Raw genomic sequence first — 21,911 nt, forward strand, 5'->3', positions numbered from 1 at the left:
TCAGTAAAGCTGAGGGGAAACTGCAGAATCTGGTAATAATTCTCTGCAAGTTTCTCAAAATAAGTAACCCCTTTCACATTACATGTAGTTATTTGATCGATTGTTAGTATAAAAATATTGATTAGTGCAGCTTTAATTTTTTTTAAAAGATTGCCAGGCACTATTACATCCACATCACAATCATTGAAAGCAAGGACAGAGGCAAAACAAGTTGTTTATGTAGCTCTAGATAATGATAAAGAGGAAAAAGGAGGTAAAGTTAAGGAGGCAAACCAGCCACAATTGTCATTTTTCAAACAAATATAACAGCTTTAGTCAGTTTAGTCAGTTTTAGTAATCAAATGAAGCTTTTCATATCATGAATTATCTTTAATAATTTCAATCATCTGTTGTTAGAGACCAGCTGAGAGTCTCACAAGATTAAAAATGTTGTTTTTCAAGAGAGACCAGGCCCCAGAGGCATACAAGGACAATCACTGTAGTACAGAAATTAAATGGAGTACAGCATTTTTAAATACTATAGTAAGAGTCTATTTTGTGTTATTGTAACTATAATAAGAGACAGCAGCTCTGTTAAGCATTTGCATGCAGAAATGTTATGGAAACAGACTCAGCGAACAGAATTTGAAAACCAGCTGAACACAAACTCATGAATATGACAGAAAGTGACAGTTAATCTAAAAAGAATCACATTATGCAAACCTCATATTACAACTTTCATTTAATAAAGCCAATTCAATTACTGTCATAAATCATTGTCTACCCGCAGTATTGCACCTTCAAGTCCTCGTCTGTCATGTCCACATGTAGTGTGTAAGTCCACGTGTTTTCTCACCGTCCTGCGGTATGATCCTCAGGGTGACGCTGAGGCCCGCATCCTTGATCAGCTTAACGATGTCGGCGTGCGGCATGTTGACGATGGACTGACTGTTCACCGCCAGTATCCTGTCTCCCACTTTCAGCTTCCCGCAGCGGTCTGCCGGGCTGCCCTCGATGATGCGGCCAATTTTATGGGGCACAGCTGTTGGAAGATTCAGACACAACACGCTGCAGGTGAAGACACGCTCAGCAGCAGCAGCAGCTTGGAGGATTACGCCTGTCTGTGCTCACGCACCGCTCACTGACTGACTGACTATTTCTCTGTCTCTCTCATTTTGCTGTTCACCCAGGGCTTATGTAAGGCATCTAGGTTTTTTCACGTGTGTGGGCGATACACTGATGCTCATGGCAGCATACCAGAGATGTGTGTGACTGACATACTGTGGGAGGGCATGTATAATTGAGACGACAGAATAAGAGCTGCTTCACGTTTTATTGAGCCGTGACCTGTTCTTATACTTAACTTCACATTGTGGCTCTTATCTTGAAGCTTTTTAAGATTACCTGGTAGTTTACATGAGTCTAAGAGCTTTCATTTAAGCACTTTAAGTAGTTGTTATGTAGAGTAGAGGATGACTGATGATGCATAAGCATCTACTTGACTCTATAAAACACCATTAATCCAATCACTGGACTTACTGTTGGTGGCGGCGGCCTCGGGCCGGTTGAGCGAGCTGATGATGACGAAGCCGAAGCCCTCGCTCTCCTTTCGGTTAATGATGACATCACTGGGTTGTGCGTTGGGGGTCGAGGTGCCGTCTGAAGTGGCGGCGTTGCCCATGGGTGCCTGGGTAGTGCTGGTGCTGTTGCCATACGTGAAGTCACTGCGTGGGGAGCTGTGCTGCGTGGAGACAGAGCCGGGGCTGCGGCCGTTCTCCGGACAGGACTCACCTGCAGGGGGAGGTAGAGAGCTGAGCAGGTGGCTGTTCAACTTAAGACACACAAGATAAAAGTACTAATACAACAATGTAAGAATACACCACTAAAAGTAAGTCATGCATTCAAAATGCAACTTTAGTACAAGAAATATTACAGAATCATTATTATTAAGTTGAGAAATGGCCCCTGTGAGTGATATATTGATATACATTAGATTAATAGATTGTTATTACTGATGCATCAATGTATAGCAGCATTTTACTGTTGTACAACTTTATTTATAGTTGGGTAGTTAAGTCCAGAGGGTCACAATCTGAGGAGCTGTGGGACTAATCTTTGTTCTTTTTGTAAAACATTGGATAATTTGACCCCTTTAGGCATTAAAAAGCTATTTAAATTAAATCTTTTGAGAAGTTTTGAGAGGAAATCACTTCTGGTAAGACTGCTAATGCCTCATAAACATCTGAAAAGTGACAAGGGTCATAAGCTAAAAAAGATGGAACTACTTCTTTAATATCTAATTTAACATGTAACAGTGTAATTAAGTACAGTACTTGAGTAAATGTACTTAGTGACGTCTACTACTGCACATACGGTAGTTGTCTTTGATGGAAAAACACCAGCAGCATTTTTAAGGAGATCAAATACAGCCTGTCAGTCATTAAATCTTCTCATTTATAAATCAAGGCAATTTAAGATTCTTGCCATTCTCTGTGTTTTCCTTTATAATTAAAAACAACCAGTGTGATGAATAATTTCTTTGAAAAAATCCAAGGATGACTGTGTATGTGCAAAAAAACAATTAATTTTACAGGCAAGAATACTTTCTTCTCTACGCCCCCACCTCCCCTCCCCACCAAAAAAATTGGACAAGCTGCTGCAGAATCTCATCCCTGTGAAGAATCAAGAAGCAAACACAACACAGAAATGCAAGACAGGAAAGCAAAAGAACAGTCACAATGTGGTAAAACACATCATTAAAAATGCAGCATCGTGTCAATCCACCCAGAGCGAAATTCAGGCTTCTTGCACCTCTAGCTTTTTTTTTTTTTTTTTCTGCGTGTATGCATTCTGGCACACTGAGTGATCAAACTCGGTGTTGTTGTTTTGATAGCTGACCGAGAAGCAGCGCTGCGGTTTTTCTGTAGCTTAACAGTTGGGATTTTTTAAACTGCAACTTCAATTTACAGATATGACATTATAGCGAGATCTGGCACTGTAAAGATACAAACCCACATGTGGTATCTTACACCGCCAACAAGTACACAAATAGTTATTTTATGAGAAGGAGAAAAGAAAAAAAAATGGAAATACTCAAAAAATGAGAATATGAGTTGTTTAAAATGTGGTGGTGCAGGCAGAAGTATGAGCTCAGAGCAGAGAGCATAGTCTGACACCTTGCAAAGTGCCAGTGGGAGTCAGACAATTAGGATGGAAGTAAGGGCCGCAGAGGAGGCCAGGCATGAGTCAGACAGTAGCCTTTGGTGAGAAGAAATTGACAGAGAGGGCGGAATAGAGTGGGAAGAAGTGGATTGCCGAGAAAGAGTGGGTGAACGTGTGTTTGTGTGGAGAGGCAGTCGTAATGAGAGCAGGGGAGGCCGGCGTTCGCTAGAGGAAGTGTCATCCGCAGTCTCCGGGCTCAAAGGTATAAAGGTAAAGAAGCTTGAAGAAGGACAACAGTGTAACGGAGTGTGTAAGAACAAGAGTGTGCTAATGTGCTTTTTAGGGAGGCTTCAGTGTAATTACGCGGATAGATTAGTGCTTCAGTTTTCTGACTGAGTAAATCCTGTTTCCTGAATCATTAAAGGGTAAGAACGGCGGCGAGAGAAACGGAGAGGCGAGAGGTGAGAGAGAGAAACAAGAGAGGGAAGAAAGATGACAGAAGATCTCAATGATATAGAGGACAAAGATGTGAGAGATCAATTCAGTGTATAATCCAGGATCCCAAAGCTGCTCCGTGCAGGATTTACTGTGTCCTTTAAATGTCCACCAAAAAACGGACTTTATCAGTGAGTGAGCAGTTTATCTCAACTTCTGACTTGCTTTAACTATCATCAATTTATCAACAAATCCAATGAAAAGACCAAAACCAACAATGTATTAGTCTATCTCTCATTACTTTCTGACTTCCCTACTCCTCCTTTTTTATAAAAGGCTCAGCAGATTCCTGAAACAGCTGGGCACTGTAGTTTTTTTTTTATAGCAAAAGTAGCACAAACAGAGATAGATAGTGTATTTGTTGGGGACTATTTTCAGCCACAGAGTTGTCAAATTAATTTAGTGGAGTAAAAAGTATAATATTTGCCTCTGGCATGAAGTGAAGTAGAACTATAAAGTAGCAGAGGACAGAAATACTCAAGTAAAGTGTAATTACCTCAAAATTATACTTGAATAAATGTACAGTTACTTTCCATTGCTGCACATAGAGTTAATCACAAGCAGCATTTTTAGGGGATCAAATACAGTCGACATATTCTCATTTATAAATCAAGCCTTCCTGACACGCTCTGTGTTGTAGTTATATTTAAAAATAACCATAGTGACACAGAATTGCTTTGGAAAAATCCGAGAATGATTGTGTATGTGCACAAACAAACAATGTATTTGTTGGGGACTATTTTCAGCCATGGATTTATAGACCTTTGGTGCTCTAGTGAGCATATACAGCAGCAGGGTGATGTGTGTGGGATTGATTAAAAATAAATTACAGTGGCCATGTTCATTGTAATGAAGGAACGTGTCACCCAGTGCACAGTGTGGTTCATTTAATAGTTTTAGGACAACAATTGAGCTCTATGGCTCAAAAGTAAAAAGCTTAATCAGGCTTAAGCTACACAGACAGTACTTGTTAGTATGATAAAAATTCATTGTTGGTTTTGGTCTTTGCACTTTGTCTGTGTGCCTGTGTGTGTATCTGTCCGCAGCTAATCTTGCATACCACTGGACCCATCAGCCTAATATTTTTTGTGCACATTTATGACTGTATGCTCTCTCTCTGTAAGGGAGCCAGGAGGGACAACTGAATGAGATCCAACTCTTCTTTGTTTGGGAGAGGGGAGGGAGGGGTTTTAATTTGTGTGGTCTGTTACAACAAAATGTCCTACATATATAACAATGTTTAAATTGAGAAGTTTGGACTTATTGTCCCGTTTATTGTTATCTTACTAAGTTTATACAGTTGGGCGAACCCAGGAGGACGCTCGGTTACAATACCATTGACAATGGTGTGGCTCAAGGCAGTGTCCTTGGACCTTTGCTGTTCACAATTTACATGCAGCCACTGGGATCCATAATCCGTCCGCGTGGTGTGAATATCCGCAGCTATGCTGACGACACACAGCTGTATGTATCTGTGAGGCTGATAACCCAAATACTCTGTCCAATATAACTGACTGTGTGTCAGCCATGAATGAATGGATGAGCACGAACTTCCTAAAGCTAAATGAAGATGAGACTGAGATCCTCCTAGTTTGCCCAAAAAATAAGAAGGACCCTGTTCTTGCTAAACTGGGACATCTGGCCTCGCAGACATGATTATAAAGGTCTTTGCACACCAAGTCCGTTTTTTTCATCCGACATTGACACATGCTAAAAAATAAATACGATGTCATGTTGTGTCAATCACGTTTACACACAGACTCTTTTTTTCTGCGTTTTTTTTACATCTGTCCAAAGCCTTTACAGAGTTGTTTGACCACTCAGAGCCACCGTACACGCAAACGACACAGCCTCGAAACACTGATACTATCAGCTCTAGCAGAAAAGTTATACACAGTCTGATCACAGGACAACTATTGACCATGATCTTGTCTGTAAGTTTCAGTGTTTTGAGGCTGTGCCCTGAATATCTGCGGATCCAGTCACTGCTTGATGACTCCATTTTGCCTCGTATTGTGAATTTTTGCAATGAATAGAATAATAAAACGCATCGGACTCAGTGTGCAAGGTATCTGTGCATAACAATTTTTGTCGGATGACGGATTAAAAAAAATGCATACGAAAAAACAGACTTGGTGTGCAAAGACCTTAAGTAAGAAACCTCGGCGTCATTTTAGATTCTGACCTCAATTGTGATTCACTGACCAAAACTGCCTTTTATCATTTGTGAAATATAGTTGAGGTGAGACCTCTACTGAGCCAGCAAGATGCTGAGAAGCTTGTTCATGCTTTTGTTTCTAGTCATCTTGACTACTGCACCACTCTATATACTGACCTATTCAGAAGGGTACCAGCAGGGTTTTAACAAAAACTAAAATGAGAGATCATATAACTCCTGTTTTATGCAACCTACACTGGCTCCTTGTACCCTTTAGAATCTATTTTTAGATAAAATTTTCTTTCTCTTAGTTTTTAAGGCACTAAATGGCCTCACTCCCTCTTATATCACAGACTCCCTATCGTTTTATGATCCTCTATGTCCCCGAAGATCCTCTACAGCTGCTCTTTTAACTGTTCCCAAGGTTGCCACAAAAACCTTTGGGGATGCTGCTTTTAGCCACAACGCCCCAAAAATATTGAACCCTCTGCCTTTAAATATTAGACTTGCTGACTCAGTGGACAGTTTTAAATGACAACTCAAAATCTATCTTTTTAATATATCCCATAACTAGCAACTATCTGTTTTAATCTTTTATGATTTTCTCTCATTTCTATTTAATGACTTTATCACTGTGTAAATGCTAATTTATAAATAGTAACACTCAGTTTCCACCTTCCTCTTTGTGTATGTGTATGGTTTTAAACTTGTCTTTTTGGTGTTTTTTCTGTTGCTGCATTCTGTGCATGAAAGGTGCTACTGCATATAAATAAAGTTCATTCATTCATTACACTATTCTATGCATCTTAAAGAAAACTGAGACTATACATGTCCCCAGACACACCTGGCAGAGATCTGAACTCTACTGCAGTGCACTCTTCTAGTTATTTAATCTTTCAGTCTACAGAATCTATAAAATAGTAACATCTTGTTCAGTCAAAATCCCAAATATACTGTATTATATAGCATAGACTGTATTAAATATACAGTGATATAAACCCAAGAAAAGCAGCACCTTCACATTGGAGAAACTGGTATCAGAGAATGTTTGGACTTTCTGCTTGATAAAAGGCTTAATTAAAGGTTTGACGATCAACTAATTGATTAATTAGCTAATTGTTTTAGCACTAAAGTTATATAATTTTAAGGAGAACCCTTTGTTTTTCTTACCTGTTGCTGGTACTCTCCTCCTGATGACCAGATTCACCTGGCCGTTCCGCGCCGCCCCGTGCATTAAGTCGATGACGTATCTGTGTGGCTTCCCCACCACTGGGATCCCGTCCACAAACAACAGCTCATCACCGGGCCGTAAGCGCCCGTCTAAGTCAGCCGGACTCTTCTCTATGATTGCCCCGATCAAGATCTGTTATTAAACATGGACTGTTATAAACAGGAAGTAGAGTTCCAATAGGTTTAGATGCCAGACTACAGTCAGTGAGTGTCACATGCAGTGGGTGTTAAGGTGGTTGTTATCTGATACTGTACATAAAAAGCTCAATAATGTGATAGAAATATTGTTTTGTTACTTTAACAGACAGCAAAAGACACCAAAGCAGCCAGAGCCATCACTCTCTCAGGGATCAAAGGTCAGGGGTTAGGTGTACGTAGTGTGTGTAGTGGGTTAGAGAGGAGAAAATGACAGGGTTCCACGCCCATCGCCATACGAGCCTTCTCACGCGTCTCCGGACTCACAGGCTGCCCGGCCTCGTCCCCGCCCAGGACCCTGAAACCGAACCCGGACTTCTGTCTGCGCAGGTGGACCTCGATGTCCTGGTACTCTGCTCCTTTAGCAACATGAACAGAGAGAACAAACAAATCCCCTTAACCTGCGATGTTTGCAGCTTGAGAACAGTTTGTTTTTTTAAGTGTTGTCCCTGCAAAGATACTTTACCTGAAGAGTCCACAGGAAAAATAGTCCTTGGCTGACCCGGTTCTGCATAGAAAAAGACGCAAGAAGCCTCTATTACAATAACAAATGGACATATGTTGTACATACACAGACACATATAAATGCACAAACAGACATACAGCAAAATAGAAAACACACACAGGCTCCCATAAAGGCGAGAACGAGGCAGAAAGGCCCTGCCTCTGCGTTAATGTCACAGCAGAATTTCAGCATCATCCATAAAAGTCAGGAAGTGCTTACAGCGTGTAATGTACCCGTCTCTTATTTACAGTGCGAGGTGGGATGCGAGCACTGATCTGCAATCAGGGGCTTCACACAACGCCATGATCTGCAAAGTAGCAAAATGAACTACGCCGCAGACAAGAGGCTGCCAATGAAAAATTGATTCCAATTGTAACTGTTTAATTCACACGGAGCGCTCTGCTGGGACTCAGCAGGAATGACGGGAAAAGAAAATCACAGTGCTCATGACTACAGACAAGAGGAGTGATGCAGCGGTTACCACGGGAAACACATCCAGCGCTTCTTATAGAGATATCACAGGTTTCACTGTTAAAGAGCTTGAACCTGCAAATATTCTGAACAAAGTAAAGTCATGTTTTTTGCAGTGCAAAGTCGTGTGAAGGGATTTTTTAGATTTATACATTTGACAATAACAATCTTACCTCAAGGTCCATTTAGTGGCTGTTCTGAGCTTTTGATCATATGACATGATCTTCATTAGCAGATGGAGTTTGCTCAGTTGTCATGGAATTGTAGATACACATTTTTTAAACTTTTTCTTTGCACTTTAAGGTTGTTTTCTCCATGTTTGGCTTTAAAAAAAAACACTTAAAACACCTCTACACACTCTGTGCCGGAGGGAAGCACATCTTGAATAGATTATTAATGATATTTTGGTCAACTGGTGGCTGAAACACCTTGAGAAAACACACACCGCCATCCAGGTAATTAGGTGAAGAAGACATTGTTTCTTAATAAAACATCACTCTATCAAAAGATAATGAAATGACAAAGGTAAACATGTTTTTTTGAAGACATATCGAGAAATTTCACTGAGTGCAAAGGAAAATAAAAGGAAAGAAAAAGGAAAATTCTACTTTTTGTTAATACCATCACAGCATAAATGTACTGAAATTAACAAAGTGCTTTTTTGAGCTTCTGCATTAACTAGTTTTGTTACTGTTTAAATGACTGGCTTGATACTGTTGCCAACTCTCTCAGATCCCTTTCTCATCATGAGGGAACATTCAAACGGTTGGTTCACCCAAATTAGAATAAACCACACAATATTTCCTCACTTACGTCTTTGAAATTTCTACCTTCACCCCAGTACAACGGAGGTGAACAGAATCTAGTTTGTGGTCTTAAAAAGTTCCAGAAACAGTGTCCTTGTCACACTGAGCAATAATTTAATAGAGACTATTTCTTCCGTAGAAAGTATTTTCACTGAAATCTTCTTTTTTCTTTTGCAGTTTGAGTGATGTGACCTTTTAACCCAACCTTACATAATTTCTGACTTGACTCTATCACGGGTCAGAGAACGTTAAAATTAACCAACATTAGCAGTTTGCTCATAGCGCCACCCGGGGGCCAGTAGCTCAGGGAGGTTGTGACTCTGCCAGAGAGGTGACACCCGACTTCACTCACAACGGCGAGAGGGGCAAATGGAGCATTCCTAAACACTGTCTGTGACTATTCCCTGCTCAGCCTCACAAGACCCAAATCCTGACCTTTACTGAAAGGAAGGCAACACTGAACGCTACACCGATCTCTGTGTCCTCCGCTGAGGAGGAGGGGGAAACGACGAGAGACACAGGAAGACGATGGAAAAGAGGTTTGATCAGGAGACTTTCTGACAGTCACGTCCTCTTGAATAACAGGTGCCTTACATGGGTATGAACACCGATCCAGTCTGTGAAAAGTCATGTATCTCATGTCAGACATGGGAAGCTTAGAAACTGATAAGATACTTGTGTTGACACACCATAAATGCAAAACACGACTACATTCCTATTTTAAATTAGTTGATTCCAGCATTTTTAGACTCCATTTGTTCAAATTTGACTAGTTTTTAGGTACCATTGGATAGCTATGACCCTGCCCTGGGTCATGTCCTCAGTATTTTTCTGGAAATTGGGGATTTTGACAATCTGTGGGGAGTTTATATTAAACAGTTAAAGACTTACACATGGTTGGTATTTTTAGTTCAATATTTGTAGACTCATTTGAAATTCAAGGTCAATAAATAAACATGAATTGGACGTTTATTCAAGGCAAAACAGAGAAGGTTATGAAGCAGCATTATAGCATTTAAACCACGTTGGGAGTTAAAATTGAGAGTAAATATAATTAAAAAGTTGACAAAATGAAATGAAATAACTTAACTAAAAAATAAAAATAAAAAACATCTAAGGGGTGTGTGTTGGGAGGACCCATGACCTCAGTATGTCTAAAATCCTGGCTACAGCCCTGCACACACATACACACATAAAAAAAGCATATATACTATTTTTTACTGCCTAAAAGTCCCACAGGGCAAAAGACTTGTGATGTACTTCCATTAAATAATAACAGGTAAAAACAAGGACTTTTTCCACGTTTTACAAGTCAGAGGGCAGTATTATTGCTGCCACTGAAGCGTTATGTCCCGATGGTAAGCACCAGTAAGCTGCTGTGTAGAGTGTTTATTCATGAACACATCTCAGTTTATGATGTGAGCTGGCAGAAAGTCAATGTCTGGATGTAAAGATCCTTCCAGTCAGTAAAGAGACAATCAAGCGGGTTATTTTATATGTGTTCATGTATATTGGATTGTATTTATTTGTGGGCAGTAAAGGAGGGAAGATTAAAGGTAGAGTCAGTCATTCTGAAGAAAGATTGTTGATATTTGAATTAAACATTCAAACAAACACATCTCTCCCCTTCGTGCTCCTTCAGAAGCTCCGACCCCTAAATTAAATTAATGGCAGATTCACCTCACACATTATCACGTGCGGAATTTTTTTTTTTGTCTCATGAGAGCACAACAGTCCACCCACACTGTCCGCCACTCTGTCCGCGGCCTCCCCACTTCTCACGCGACCTGCGTTCAGCGTCTCTGCAGCCGTCTGTCAGCTGCAGCTCGTGGGGAGCTGAGACGACAGCAGCCGGCCAAACTGCCTTCACCGGGCTGACTGACAGCAGAAGTTTATTGAACCAGAATAGTTTGCATGTCGGCTCCACGGGAAGAAATCAACAGTGTTTACTGATTCATTGATACGGTTAATAAGTTCAACACATATACAGCGGGATTACGCTTCACTAAACGTGACATAAACAGAATCGGAGCATAAAAAACCGCAGGGGGTGTCCGTGAGACCATCTAGGATTCAGTGTGAATTGATACATATAATAAAATGGAAACCTTAAAAGCTGCCACAACTTCTCTCTTGCACCATTCAACAGGTGCTGGACACGGGAGACTGTCATGTCCTCACACACACAGACAGCTGCTCTGATGACTTCCACCTGTCCTGTGCACGAACACGAACGCCCCCTGCTGATTGGCTGACTTGCTCTGAGCCACCGTGTTTACATGCCCATTTACAGAGCCAGTGCTGTGTATGGATACTGGATTTTTTTTTCAGAGCACACACAGAACAGACAGCTAGCGTACTGTGAGATATTCACTGAATTTGACAAAAAGTGTAGCGGATTAGAATCGCTGACTTTACCTTTAGATTAGATAATATGATGATAATCAGGTGCAAATGCTAATGAGGGAATAACAAAGTTTCTGGTGATTGTGCTTGCGCTAAAAATTCAGCAACAGATCAGAACAGTTTAATAGAAAGAGGTCAGTTCATTTCCATTTCAAAACGTTTGAAGTTTTCTTTGGAGGAGGAAAAGTGAGCTATAACAATGAATCACTTTGTGTGTGTGTGTGTGTGTGTGTGTAAGAGAAAGAGACAGAGTGATGAATCTTCACTACTTCACCTTCGAATGAGGACTCCATCTTTCATCAGTGCTAGAGAGGAGTGTTTTGTCAGAGCACTACACCTGGTACTTACGCCTACTCTCATAGATAGCCCTGGACTTCTCATAAAGGTCATAGGGGTCTGGTTTAGCCAGGGCCAAGGCCTCGGAAGCTGAGTCTGGGACTGAGGCCCTGTGAAGATGGTGGGTTGGGAAGGGGGCGCTGTGGGGGATAATGGGGGCCGAGAGGCTGGTCTGAGCAGGGCTGCTCTGGCCCTGCTGGGACTCCCACTGCTCCAGCACCTGTAAAGCACAGCGGCATGAGGGATCAGTATTTCACTACCACCTTGCCCACTCCTGATGCTTGATTTTAGCTCATTAACCATGATGACAACACTGAAAACTGAAGCAGAGTTTGCTTTAATGAGTTTTTTGAAGCCCCATATGAATTGACCATTTGCTAAGCCCCGCCCTCCTTAGTTACCGTTGCTATGCCTGTCAAGCATTCAGTCCTTGCACTTTACAATGATAACGGATTTACAACCCAGAATTCTTAGTAACTGTTGAAACAATTAGTCTTGTTTTCAGACAAAAGTAAACAAATGTGCTTCTCATTTCATGATTTTATCTGCGATAGCGAGCTAGCATAAGCTAATGCTAACTTAGTAGTCCAGCAATTTGTGTTAAAGTGGAAAACCTGTAAAAGTGTCTTAGATATGCATGTGATAGCTCAGGTGAAACATACTTGGATAAGAAACACAGCGGATTATAGTAGTGTGCTTCACTTTTACAAGAAACAAGGATTTGAAGATGAGTAATAACCGTTTGGTTAAGATTGGCTAATGTGACGCTAATGTTACCTAATGAATGTTTGGCTGGAATTGCTTGGAAGTATAAACTTCCCCAAACCAAATGAAGAGCAGGGCTATTGTTAGTCTAAACTCTGATATAGTAACACCTTGACTCCCCTGCATTGAATTTTCCAGTCATGAACAAGTATTTTTCTATGTAACTTATAGTCTTACATAGTAATATAAGCTAGTTAGCTAATGACATGTCCCTTGCCTATGAATGACATGCTAAATTATGAAGGTAGGTAGTAAGTTAGCTAAGCATGGTAACATTTAAGTGTTATGTTAGAGCAGATAAACACAAAGTTGAATCCATTCCTTACACTTTTGTTCCTGTATTTTTTATTTTTGTTTAAGTTGAACCCTTAAAACTCTTTATATACAGAGTATCGTTGTAATTAGAGCTCCAAGAACACCGTTTCAGCATGTGGAGAAACCCTAAGCTTGACAGGCTTGCTGTGTCTAGCTACGGTTGCTGACCTATGATTGGACAATCGCTGTTAAGGGGGCGGGGTTTAGAGATAGGTCAATTCAAGCTAGACAGACGGGAAGCCAGACAGTTAGTGAGGTTAGTAGTTGAAAAAACCAACCATTTAGACCACAGTGTGTAACAACAGTGAGGAAAACATATAGAAGAATGTGATAAATAGATAAATGTGGTCCTATTTCGGAGGTTAGTGTGAGGATGATAGCAAATTTGGTACCTTACTGTTATGAAATGATGTTCATTTTCAAATTATCCTATCATAAAAATGACCACTGCTACTCTACTTTTACAATGAAAATGCAAGTATGCTGAAATATTTTATATCAAATCCAATTCACATATGTTGCATCCCCAAAAAAAACAACAAAAAAAAAAACATTTGGAAATGTGCAGTCAAGTGTTTGAAGTGACACCTGCAGTTTTGACACCAGTCAGTCAGAGTGTCAGCCTTGATGTGTCAGATACGCCGGGCCGCTTGAGTCACGGCACGACACTAAGCAGATAGCCAAGATGACATGTTGACATGTCAGAAAGTGTGAGAAGACGGATTCCAGGGGGAACAACAAGCTTTTTGAAACTGAGACGGCGAGACTGGCTGCATATGGCACGCTTCAATATTGAGAATTACAGGGCATCTGGTTCAAGATGTACCGAGAATAATTATCAGCTTCAGAAAAGTGCCGAGCCGGAATCAAAAGTGTTTCCACTCTTTGTGGTTTGGTTATCTGCCATTGATGTAAAGCACGTCTGCGCAGGCCGGGCTGCTGAGACTGGGGACCTTGTTAAGGCTGGGATTAGACTACTGCATCCTGATCTCTCTTTCACTCTCTGGCTGTCTCTTTTTGTCTGTTTGATTAAGGCAGTAGAAGCAAGCACACTCGCCTTTTTAAGACTGTGTTATTGAATAAAAACACCTGCCGCGTGCTCCGACATTAAGAAGCCGTTACCTACAGTATTGTCTGGATTTGACAGACAAATCTCAATAAGCTCGTTTGCAAACAATAACTCTCAGGAGCTGCAGACGGAGCCTTCACTCGACTGTAGGTCGATATGACAATCCCTGCTCTTCCCTTATTAGTCAAATTTCTCCATATTTCATTCTGAGACCTGCAGAAGTCTTCCTGTAACAAATGATACCCAATTAAACCAAGACTGAAATTGGAGGTGAGGGGGGGGGGGGTTAGCAGCTGGGGGAGAGGGACTGGGCGGTGCAGCCGATAAATGAACACTGGGGGGGTAAAGAGAGAGAGAGAGAGATGGTGAACAGACAAGACAAGAGAGAGAGAGACTCTGCATGCCGTCTGCAACTTTGTGATATTCCAACCTTTTTCCCTCGGAGCTCGGAATTACAATTATTCCGAGGGAGATGGAAGAGATTGATTAAATCGAGAGGCAACAAAAAATGATGAACAATGGGGGTGATTTCGGGGGACAAGTGTCTTAAAAGCTGCCACGTTAAGCACAATGGAGGTTTCCTCTGCTGTTAGTTGTGATCTGGGAACGGGAACAACAACTGTAGCAATGAGCTGGGGTCAGGAGTTGGTCAGAGCAGCGCCGCGAGGATGTCCAGGCATGAAATGGATTACACACATAGCCGCACAAAGAGAAACAAAGAAAGATGAGCAGACACACTTGTGTGCAGGCATGTGAGTGTGACAAATGCACATAAAGACAAAGTGAATCTGATCTAAGAGGATGTTTGGTGGATAGAGTTTTTAGCGAGCGAAGGGAGAGCAGATGATATTATAGCAGAGGATTTGTTGTGGCAGAAGAAGCCGAGTGCAAATATGAGGTCTTTTGCTTTGATGTGAAAAAAATAAATAAGGTGAAAGATGACCAGGGAGCAACTGCAGTGTAAGAAGACTTTTTAAAAAAAAAAAAGAAATCTTTAAGAAAACCAGAATAAAAGACGAATGAAAACGCATCTGGGCCATGCCAAAGCAGCAGCACTATAGCTGTAGTTGAATTCAAACGCCTTGAGTGTGGACAACCTTGATGGCACTGAGTCATGCTGTATTGTAAATGAAGTCTCTACCTCCATATATTTCAAAGTGTAAATAAAAGTTGAATGAGTGAATGAATCAGCTCTGAATCAGTCTAGTGATGTCATGAGTGCACCGCTTGGCCTTCTTGTCATCTCATAACTATAAAGAAGGTTTTTCAAGGGCTAGCTGTGGTGAAAGACACAAACATATAGTGAATTATCAGTATAGTTAGTACGGCGAGGAGGGGATTGACAGTATTTTCTAAATCTTACAAAAAAACGAGAGAGAGAGAGTGTAAAAAATAAGATTAGAGTCATTCAGATTAGCACAGATGCACACTGCAGCCATTAAAAATCTATATTAATGATTGAAAAAGCAGAAATGGGGACAGTCCAGATTTTGGAGGCCGGTGCATGTTACCTGCTTAGGGGTCTTCCAGGGTGAATAGTGACCTGCAATGTCGAGAGAACAAAAAAATGCTTTAGACTGAAAAAGATGACGGATCATGAGATATGAGCCAAATCCGGAAGATTTTAGAGGATAATGAAATGAAGAAAGAAAACATTTATAAGCTGAACTGCAGATAAAGCAAATAAAAACAATAATGTGACACGGGACGAATTATCTGTAAATGGCAGCAAGAACAACAAAAAGCACTTTTTGACTCAAACAGAATGAAAGCAAAAGCAAATAGCAGAAGATGGCAAATAAAACATCTCTGAGGCACAAACTAATTGTGAAGGGAAAGAGAGATTGAGACACTTAGAAACATGTTCTACTATGAAATGTTTCTATACTGAAATGGTGGATTTGATATAACATGATAAACTGTGATCAAAAGGCTGATGTTAAAAGCAGCAATAAATTTATATTTTCTAGAGTGAAAAGGGTTTTTAATAGGATTTAGGATTTTTTTTTTAGGTGATCTAATATCTTCCACATGGAGAAAAATATTAGCTGTTAATTAAGAAAAAACAAGGATTATATTACATTAAAGCTATAGACTCTTTGGCCACTTAGGAGGCTGAACACAACACTGACATATTAACACCACCTATCTTTGATAGTTGAAGTTGATATGGTGAGCTTGTCAGCAGACTCTTGCCTATTCACATCCAGCAGATATGGAGCAACATTAGCATTCATTTGAAATTGTGTTTCTGGCCACCTGTAAGTCCAATATTCACTCTCCTTTTAGCTCTGTTTTGATCTCCACCAGTTCTTGACTGTTATTTGCAGTTGGGCAAGTAGCGTACAGTGGATTTATCAGAGCTTTTTCACCGAAAACAGTAACCAGCTGCAGCTCAAAATGCGGTTGATGAGAGCAGTGAGAGTGAAACATAACAGTAAGGTACAACAACCTAAGATGCAACCTAAAATGTCTTGTTTTGTCCTGACCAACAGTCCACAACCCAAAGGTATAAAGTTTAGTATCACAGAGGACTAAAGAAACCAGAAAATATTCACTTTTAAGAATCTGGAACCAGAGAATTTTAGCATTTTCTCTTAAAAGCGATTAATAATTTAAAAAATTTTCAAAATCATTGCAGTTCTAATGCGATCCATTGTTAAGCTAAAAATATTTATTATAGCTGCTTTACTGGTGATGCCTTATGAGGCCTGACCTCTCCCATATCCAACTAAATCCTTCTTTCTGTCTTCAGCAAACATTCAGTCAAATACCAGCACCCAGTAGGGCTGATTTTCTGCAGCCATTGTTACCAAAAACAGGCATTTGTGAACGTATCAAAGATCTGTCAGGGGCCTGAGCAGTGAGAGTGAATAGGTATTGGGATTTGAGAATGCTGTGACTTTCACTTAAGTGGGATCAGGATGACTGTACCTCACAATAAAGTGGTTTCAGTTTGTAATACAGTGCAGCAAGGTAAAGGGCACACGTTTCCCTTCGACTTTCCCATTCATCTCGCTTTGACCTTTAAAAAGGTGCGCCGCACGTTTTCGCTGTTACAAAATTGTTCGAGCACAACATCCAGAAATCTATCTAGGATGATGAAAGGAAACAATCTGAAAAGCACAAAGGTGGAGACTGACACCAGTACATGCACACATACACACATGCATGCAGGCACACACACCCACATACACTGTAATGAAACATATTCTCCCACCACTATTTCTATGGTGAAATTCACATGAGCATGTAAAAAGCTGCATGCTCCATCTTCCTGATTCATTTCCTCTCCTTCCTGTCTTTCAAGTGCTGCCACGGTCTCCCCTCTGGGAAACTATGAGCATATGCAAATGGAGGGATCGAATTATGGGGTGACTGCTCGAATTATGCGCCAGCCTTCCCAGTCTCGGCCTGGCACACTCAAGTCACACTGTAAAAACATTTGTTTCACTGAGCCGCCAGTGGAATGGGGACAACATGGAAATTAACAAAAACAACACAAAGAAATCTGGCTATGTTTTTCAGATTGTCAGTTTCTCTCAGTCAAAATAAGCCAAATAAGATTTTTTAGAACAATTACAACAGCTTATTTTAGATAACAACACCCGTTTCAGTTTCAGCGCATATGGAGCTATTCTATCAGCCTGAATGCAGTATGATAACTGGGAACAAAGAGAATTTTTGCTTTTCTTCTCAAAGAAGATCCATCAATAAAAAAAAAGCCTTCTGTCCTGAATACCTACATCTGAGCCAGTGTGAAGGACACAGCGAGCAAAAGATGCAAGAGCAGAGCAGTCCTTGGAGTGGGTGACAGAACCTGAGCTGAGTCACACAGACAGAAGAGAGAGGGGGCACTACCAGGCATCGCTGGCCGAGGTGATCCTTTGGTTAGAGTTGCTGTTAACTCAGGCGTGCCAGACATTTAGTTGGACGTGGGTGTCAGAGTGCCCCGTGGCTAAAAGTCGAGAAGAGGCGAGAGGCAGAAATAGAGAAAGAGGGTAAGAGGAGCTGACCGTGGTGCTGAAAGCCCACTGAATACTAATCAGACTTGTCAGCTCTGTTGCACCGCGCTACATCAACCCTGCGGTGTCCAACTTGCTCTAAGGTTCTAAGCTAACCGGTGTCCTGTCCTACTGTAAGCTTCACCCTTTCCTGATGCATGCAAGACCAGTAGAGCACCAGTAATGAGGGCAGAATAGCTTACATATTGAAGTTTCCATAATGAGCAGGCTAGCGTCCCTAAATCCATAGTGTATAATTGCGTACGCTCACAAATCTGTGCTTGAGTGCCCCCCCCCTCCCACCACCACCACCTCAGCGCTGGCGCAACTTCAGGTAATGATGAATGAGATTGGTTGGAGTCGTGCCTCATTTTCAATTTGTGCCCCAAACTCCAATTAAAGAGTTCTGAACTGGAAAGTGTTTCCAGGGAGGTCTTCTGCTCTGAGGGTGCAGAGTCACGTAGTTTCTCTGGCAATAACGGTGCTGTTGTGATCAGACTGTGCGGCAGTAGCCCACACAGCGGTATGACAACTGGGGAAAAGGGCTAACGTGAAATGATTGTGATTCAGACGTCTGGAAAAGTTTAAACTTTGGAGATTAGATCAAAAAGATACAGACGATCCAAAAGAAGGCAATAATTGATCAGTCAGGTCTCAAACTGACCCTTCATTAGATTTTAGGTGTAAGGGTTCCAAATGTAAGAAGTTACTGAGCCCCTGAAGTCCTGAAAGATGGTATTTTAAAAAGTTATCCATCTTGTGGGAACAAGATAATGTACAATCAATTTATACGCTTTTCTAGCACACAGCCACCTCAAAGTAGAGAGAATCAAGTTTTACTCTCTGAAGGTCATACAACAAAACGATTGCTGCTTTAGCACAAAAACACCGGAAGGAAACATTGGGAGCACATTGGACCAAGCTTATGGAAGAACTACACAGATTTAGACGGTGTCATGGACTTCATCTACAACTGATTACACAGTCCGGGAAGATGCATGAGTGATGTTTATAAAGTGGCGAGAAAATCGGCTACAAAGATTACAAACAGAAATAGGAGTTGAAGTGAATCCTGAGCACTCAGCAACAGATGGCAAAGACCAACGCTGGATTATCAACAGGGTAAAGTGGGCAACTGCACCTGGGCCCCAGACCCCCAGGAGCTGCAAAAGGCCCCGATTTACTGTATCTGTATCGCTGTAATGGGTTTCTGTTAGGGGATTTGCACTGCTAAAGTACAACATAAGCACTATTAGGGCCAAATTATGAGCCTGTGTCTTATAGAGGGAGTACGTGAGGGGGTCAAAAGGGCCCAACAGCAAACCTCAACCAGTGATTGGTTTGTCCCATCTGAGCTACTGTAGAAACATGGTGGGCTCCATGGAAAAGGAACCGATCCCTATGTAGATATTAAGGGCTCTTATAAAGGGCCTTCTTATTTTCAGGTGATTGTACACTAGTTAAAACATACTTATGAATATTATATTCCATTTCTGCCAAGTCCATCTCACTATGTAACTATTGACGGCTTCTCACAGAAAATAATGTAGTTCTTATTTTGTTTTTTCATAAAAGCATTAGAAGTGCTGGGCAGCTGTCCCAATTTTGTGCATTCTTTTAAAAACCATGTCCTAGATCAATAACTGAAGAAAAAAAAACCTTCTTTCTGGTCTGCATGGAGGCTCCATAAAAAGTCTCTACACAATAAAAAAACATTTTTAAAAAAACATCCATTTTTAAAAATCTATTGTGCAAGGATTACCTTGTTAAAGTGTACCCATGATAAAAGCAGAATCTGACAAATGATTTAGCTAAATTTGAATGAATCAAAACATTTGCTGTGTGGGTGAAGGAGAAAGCAAACACGGATACATACATTTCCAAAAGTGCACACACATCCAACCATTTGACACACATAAGGCTACATTTGTTCATTTTGATCATGTTCAACATTTGTTCACCCATACAAAAACATAGATCTCTTTAATTTCACAATGAGAGGCTAACACTAGCCCTTCAATTATTTAAATGAGACTATGATAACACTAGACTGGAATGGTGGCGTGCGTGAATCTTTCAGCCCTTTATGAATATGTATCTCCATCTCATGAGGGAGCCTGGCAGCTTCACATAACATCCACAGCAGAAAACGGATTCTATGCACTTCTATTCAAACGCTCGTTCCATGTTTGCCTGATGTTCTCGAAAAAACCAGCCTCGTTGTAGCTGTGTGCAAAACAAATTATTTGCAAGGTACACGGTTGAATATGCATGATATTAAACCTCAAAACAGCACAATTTATTTAACCACGCTCATGCAATCACAGGGTAATCACTCCATCCTGTTAAAACCAAAATACGAGTGCTTGATATGTTTAAGAGGCAACCAAGGTTAGTAATTTTACTCCTCCACACACACAGGATAGAGATTCACAGCCTAACTTTTTTTCTGTGATTTAATTCTGATGGCAAACACCATCAGTCTTGTTTAACCCCTTACTTCTCTGCTATGATCTGATCTCAGCGGCTTGCCCTTCATGCACAGGCCCCTTGGCTGTCTTCCCAGGGGCCGACAGTACTGGATATTGATGCCTGGCGGGCAGTTCTTCCAGGTTTGGAGCGGTGCATAGTGGGGACAGAGCTGTAAGTGTGAACATGGCTGACAGTCTGTGTTCTACTGGCAGGGAGCCAAACTCATCACTCTCTCTCTCTCTAGCCTCCCTTCTTCTTTCTCTCTTTTGTTTCCAACTATTTTATCTTGCACACACACATAAAATGAATCACTGTCTAGTTACACTCCGATTCCCGGGGAGGCTGGAGGAGGCTCAGTGAATCAAACCCTCCTTCTTTTCTTTCTCTACAAAGGAGACCTTCACCTGAGGTCTGCACATATTTTAAAAGTGGCTTCTGGTCATCTGTGCACGCATGACCAATCTCAGGTGAAAGGTCAAACCAGACAGTCGATTCATAACGTACAATTTACCCATGATAGTACTAGAAAAGGGAGGTTATGTAATGTGTGGAGGCTTGTGTGCAGAAGGCTGCCTTGGGATGTGTGCGAAGAGGTCCAAGAAAAGGGTGTGCATGCCTAAATGTCTGCCTGGCTGTCGCGTAGGTGTGCGTGTGAACCTGTGTGAATCAAACCATGTGGCTCGGCGTTTGTGCGAGTGTGTGGGCGGGCGGCGGGGAGGGCGATTGCGGCATGTTAGTCGAAACTAAATGGGCGTGCGTACATGTGAACGAGCTGAAAGTCTCCATAGCTAATTGCAGCCCTGTGTCTCTGATGGTGTGGCAACGAGGACACAGCCTGTTAATGGTCTAGATAGCCACTAATGAGGCTGTCTGCCACACACACACACACACACACACACACACACATAAATACACGCTGGCACAATAATTACTGGTGATGAGAGACAGAGTGCCCATTTGTTGGGCAAAAATGACTCGGGAGTCAAACTCATATTTAAGGGATATCATAACTATATTACACGTGTGGGCTTTTTCAAGGTGATGATGCTTAATTGACTGGATGGTTTGATCATAAATGGATTCATTTGTGGACAATGAAATGGCGGTCAGCTTGGCTTTGAGGTCTTGACACATGCCAGTGGGAACATTAAAAACCTGTTTGGGAATGCAAACACTTTCCCAAATTACTAACAGATGCACTTCTACAGAAATTCATAGTCTATTTCATTCTATCACACACAAACACTTATATAGAAAAATCTAATTGGAATAAAATTGAACTGGGAGAAAAGACAGAGGCCAGGTGGACCAAATGGTCAGGTTGCCATACAGTAAGCAGTAAGCTAGCAAACCCTACAAAGCAACCAAAGCCCTTACAGGACATTTTTGTAATATCTTTATTTATTTACATTGAATTATAACCAAGCTATAGAGAAAGGATTAGTAATATATGTTTGTTATTATTGTGGATGAACAAACAGGTAGTTTGGTTAGTTGGCAAGTTGCCCAAGAAGTATATTAATGATTTTTTGGGCACTGAACA

The 21,911-nt window shown here is 41.1% G+C and overlaps 1 protein-coding gene across 5 annotated transcripts in view; it reads right to left on the bottom strand.

Annotated features, from left to right (window-relative positions):
* Positions 1–21,911, bottom strand: part of magi2a (membrane associated guanylate kinase, WW and PDZ domain containing 2a) — a 236,932-nt gene that overhangs the window by 15,480 nt on the left and 199,541 nt on the right. For 2 of the 5 annotated variants that reach the window (XM_067582371.1, XM_067582372.1), the window contains 7 exons: positions 15,404–15,435; positions 11,756–11,963; positions 7,686–7,727; positions 7,463–7,578; positions 6,965–7,157; positions 1,519–1,770; positions 836–1,021 (listed from right to left, as the gene is read on the bottom strand). In XM_067582371.1, the coding sequence (XP_067438472.1) occupies positions 836–1,021; positions 1,519–1,770; positions 6,965–7,157; positions 7,463–7,578; positions 7,686–7,727; positions 11,756–11,963; positions 15,404–15,435 (1,029 nt within the window). The remainder of the gene's footprint in view (positions 1–835; positions 1,022–1,518; positions 1,771–6,964; positions 7,158–7,462; positions 7,579–7,685; positions 7,728–11,755; positions 11,964–15,403; positions 15,436–21,911) is intronic. The other 3 variants (XM_067582374.1, XM_067582375.1, XM_067582373.1) reach the window with 2 other exon arrangements.

The sequence above is a fragment of the Thunnus thynnus genome, chromosome 23, assembly GCF_963924715.1.
Source record: "Thunnus thynnus chromosome 23, fThuThy2.1, whole genome shotgun sequence".
Classification (NCBI taxonomy): Eukaryota; Metazoa; Chordata; class Actinopteri; order Scombriformes; family Scombridae; genus Thunnus; species Thunnus thynnus.